The 3,615-nt window shown below is 35.8% G+C and overlaps 1 protein-coding gene across 1 annotated transcript; it reads left to right on the plus strand.

The window, feature by feature from the left end:
- The first annotated feature begins 614 nt into the window (after positions 1-614).
- LOC124960266 (olfactory receptor 51B4) lies at positions 615-1,550 on the plus strand. Its single transcript, XM_047518973.1, has one exon. It carries the CDS (start codon positions 615-617, stop codon positions 1,548-1,550), a length of 936 nt encoding a protein of 311 aa, XP_047374929.1.
- Positions 1,551-3,615: the final 2,065 nt, after the last annotated feature.

The following is a 3,615-nucleotide window of genomic DNA, read 5'->3' on the forward strand; positions in this document are numbered from 1 at the left end:
CCATTGTTCAAAGTTTTTTAGATACAAACACAAGTTCTCTCCTAGGTACAGTACACTTAAGGTAGCAAACATTGATCACAGTATTTCTCAAGCATTTAATAATGGTGAACTAGTTTCTCTTAATTAAGCATTTTCCTCAGTGATTAATCTTTGAAACAATTATCTCATTTGTTTCATGAGAGAAAATCTAAGCTGATGCAAATGGATAAAAATGCAGCAAAGGCCTGTACAAGAAATAATAGTAGATGGAATAAACTAGTGAAGAGAATGAAGTTGGTCTGAAGGTGTGCCATTTGAGAGATGGAGTCAAGAATAGAAACATATAAGAGATGTTATTGAAAACAGTTGTGGGCTTCACATACAACGTTCATGCACAATCACAGTAAAGTGGGATGATTATCATGATTGGTATTACTGTTGTTATTCTAGGCAAAGACCTGGTGAATACAGATTTATAATTGGTGACGTCTGATACAACGTACAAAACTTACAAATTTTGAAGTGAGAAATGGCCTGATGGTGTGCTACTAGAAGATGGTGAGAGCCAGAAAGAATACTGCTTATTTAGACACCACAAACCCTGAAGCATCTCCTCCCCATCTGCAAGACCTACCATGTGGTCCAACAACACTGCTGCTCCCTTCTTGCTGACTGGCTTTCTGGGCTCAGAGTCAATTCACCCCTGGATCTCCATCCCCTTCTTTTTTATCTACCTCTCCATCCTTTCAGGGAATGGCATACTTCTCTTCCTCATTTGGAATGACCACAGCCTTCATGAGCCCATGTACTACTTCCTGGCTGTGCTGGCAAGTACAGATCTTGGAATGACACTAACTACAATGCCCACAGTCCTGGGTGTCCTGTTGCTGAACCAGAGGGAGATTGCCCCGGCGGCCTGTTTCACCCAGTCCTACTTCATCCACACACTAGCTATCGTAGAATCAGGTATCTTGCTTGCCATGGCCTATGACCGTTTTATTGCCATCCGCTCTCCTCTGAGGTACCACTCCATACTTACCAATTCCAGGGTGATGAAAATAGGTCTGGGGGTACTGCTGAGAGGCTTTGTGTCCATTGTGCCTCCAATTCTGCCACTTTATTGGTTCCCATATTGCCGCTCCCATGTTCTTTCCCATGCCTTTTGCCTCCACCAAGATGTCATGAAACTTGCTTGTGCTGATATTACATTTAATCGCTTATACCCCGTTGTTCTGGTGGCTCTGACTTTCTTCCTAGATGCTCTGATCATTCTCTTTTCTTACATCCTGATTCTCAAGACAGTGATGGGCATTGCCTCTCGAGAAGAGCGAGCTAAGGCCCTCAACACTTGTGTGTCCCATATAAGTTGTGTCCTTGTATTTTACATCACTGTGATTGGCCTGACCTTCATCCACAGGTTTGGGAAACATGCCCCACATGTGGTCCACATTACCATGAGCTACGTCTACTTTCTCTTTCCTCCATTCATGAACCCAATTATATATAGCATCAAGACCAAGCAGATTCAGAGGAGCATCATTCACCTCTTCTCTGAGCATGGCAGAGCTTGAGTCATTATTTATAAAGTCAAAATTACCATGATTTCTGGGTCTTTCCCATAATTGGAAAAAAAAATCTTGGTCTACCCAGTTTTGCAGAGTTAGGAAAAATTTCAATTTTTACATAAAAAAAAGAAGATGGGTTTGAGAAAAAAAATTATGTATGCATTTACTGTAGTAAAGAGGAAATGCCTGTGATTTTGAAGAAAAGGATATAGGAAACAGGAAGTGAGGGAGATAGAGCAATCTATATTTAGTTTCCAAAAGAAGAGTAACAATCTTTTCAAAAACTGCCACTAAGACAACATGGTTCAAGTGTACCTCACTTAAAGATGTGTGATTGGAGGTACAATTTGTCATGTTAAGGTGATTAGAATGATACATTAACATCTTTCTATCTCTGTGTTTTGAATCTAAGTATATTGACAATGATATTGCTCTATTGGAAGAGAGGATTTTGAATCATAAAGAAGTGATAAAAGTAAACAAGTTTACATAAGGAAAAACAGTAAATATCTACAACTCTAAGAAACTTACTTCTGAATTTTTAGTTTCCTTTGATGTATCAGTGTATTACATTATTAAAATGAAACAGACACAGACTAATGTTTCCATAGCAACAAGCAAATCTCCCATCAGCAGTGGAAGCCAAACCCCCAACGCCTATGTCCTTCCTCCCCTTGGTTCCTAAACAATGACTTACTTATTCTTTTTCTTTCCATATTTTGATCTTACCCCCTGATAGTTTTATTCCCAAAAAAGTTGACAACTGATTTAGACCTCACCTACCATTTCCCTTTTCCTTACTTCCTCCTCACATAAAACAATTCAGGCACTTTTAATTCATAAATTTTTCTGCTAACTAATACAGAAAACCTGGCAAAAGTAATGTTTTGTTTTAGGCATTTTTCACTGGTAGCATAATGTGCTTCTTTAACCTTCTATGACGTGCTTATGTCTTTGTGTTGTTCATCCTGGTTGAACCTAGTCTACCTCCTGTTTTAACATCATTGGTAATAACATCTACTGCTAGTTCTATGCTAATATTTGCAGCTGGCCTATCCTACATGTACTTGTGTTATCTAAGAAAACTTCCATATCAATATCATGTCTAGGCAGATGAGAACTCTAATAACATTCCAGAGATTTGATGAGGTAATTCTTTTCAAAAGTAAAAGATAAACATGAGGAATTCCTACAAATTGATGTGGAATTTGTATGCAGCACAACTGAAAACCAGGAAGTATCTACTTCTACAGTATGAAGTGATTGTACAAATGGTTAGTAAGAGTTCTTGGAAAGTTTGGCTTGAGGGTTTTATTCACTGCCATTTTTGTTGTCTTTCTTTATATATCATTTATTTATTTTTCTAAAGTTGGCATATAGTGTATTTAATTTAGGCCCATAGATTTCTAGTTATCTTTGCCATTTGGTCTGAAATGCACATCATTCTAAAGTATAAATTACATTTGGGGAACCTACATCCCTATTGACCACTACAGAATATGAAACAAATTTATTGGTATCAAAATTTTAAAGCAATTGGGAGATTTTGTTAAAGTGGCAAGTGCAAGGTGTTTTTTAGAAAAGGATTTCAATGCTATTTCCATGAGTTTATTAGGCCACAACAACAAAGGTCTATTTGGTTAAATTTTATAGGTAATGTACTCCAAAATAAAATTATTCATGTTATAGAATTCTAAAAAAACCAGAAGTATCTAAATACATAGGAAGTGATGGGACCTAATTGAAAACTCACATTTATTCATGTGATAGCAAGAAATATTATAATATAATTTTATAACCTATTGATCTTTAAACAACCTATATCAATTTTCAAAAAATCAATGAAGAAAGCATGAATATTAAAATATATTATTGTTAATAAATAATAAATGCACATTAATGGATTTTAATTTTAAATAAAACTCATAATGTATGTATTCTTTTAAAAAATAATTTCTAACTCTGAAAATCTTTTCAATTAATAATAGATCAACATCAAGTCACAGATCCAGTCATATATAATGACATTTATTGCACAATTTAAGTAAAAACAGTTTTCTCCTTAACAAGT

Source organism: Sciurus carolinensis, chromosome 11, assembly GCF_902686445.1.
Source record: "Sciurus carolinensis chromosome 11, mSciCar1.2, whole genome shotgun sequence".
Taxonomy (NCBI): Eukaryota; Metazoa; Chordata; class Mammalia; order Rodentia; family Sciuridae; genus Sciurus; species Sciurus carolinensis.

Bases quoted from the DNA above. Each gene is read 5' to 3' on its own strand.
- LOC124960266 (XM_047518973.1), top strand. From the start codon at position 615: ATGTGGTCCAACAACACTGCTGCTCCCTTCTTGCTGACTGGCTTTCTG.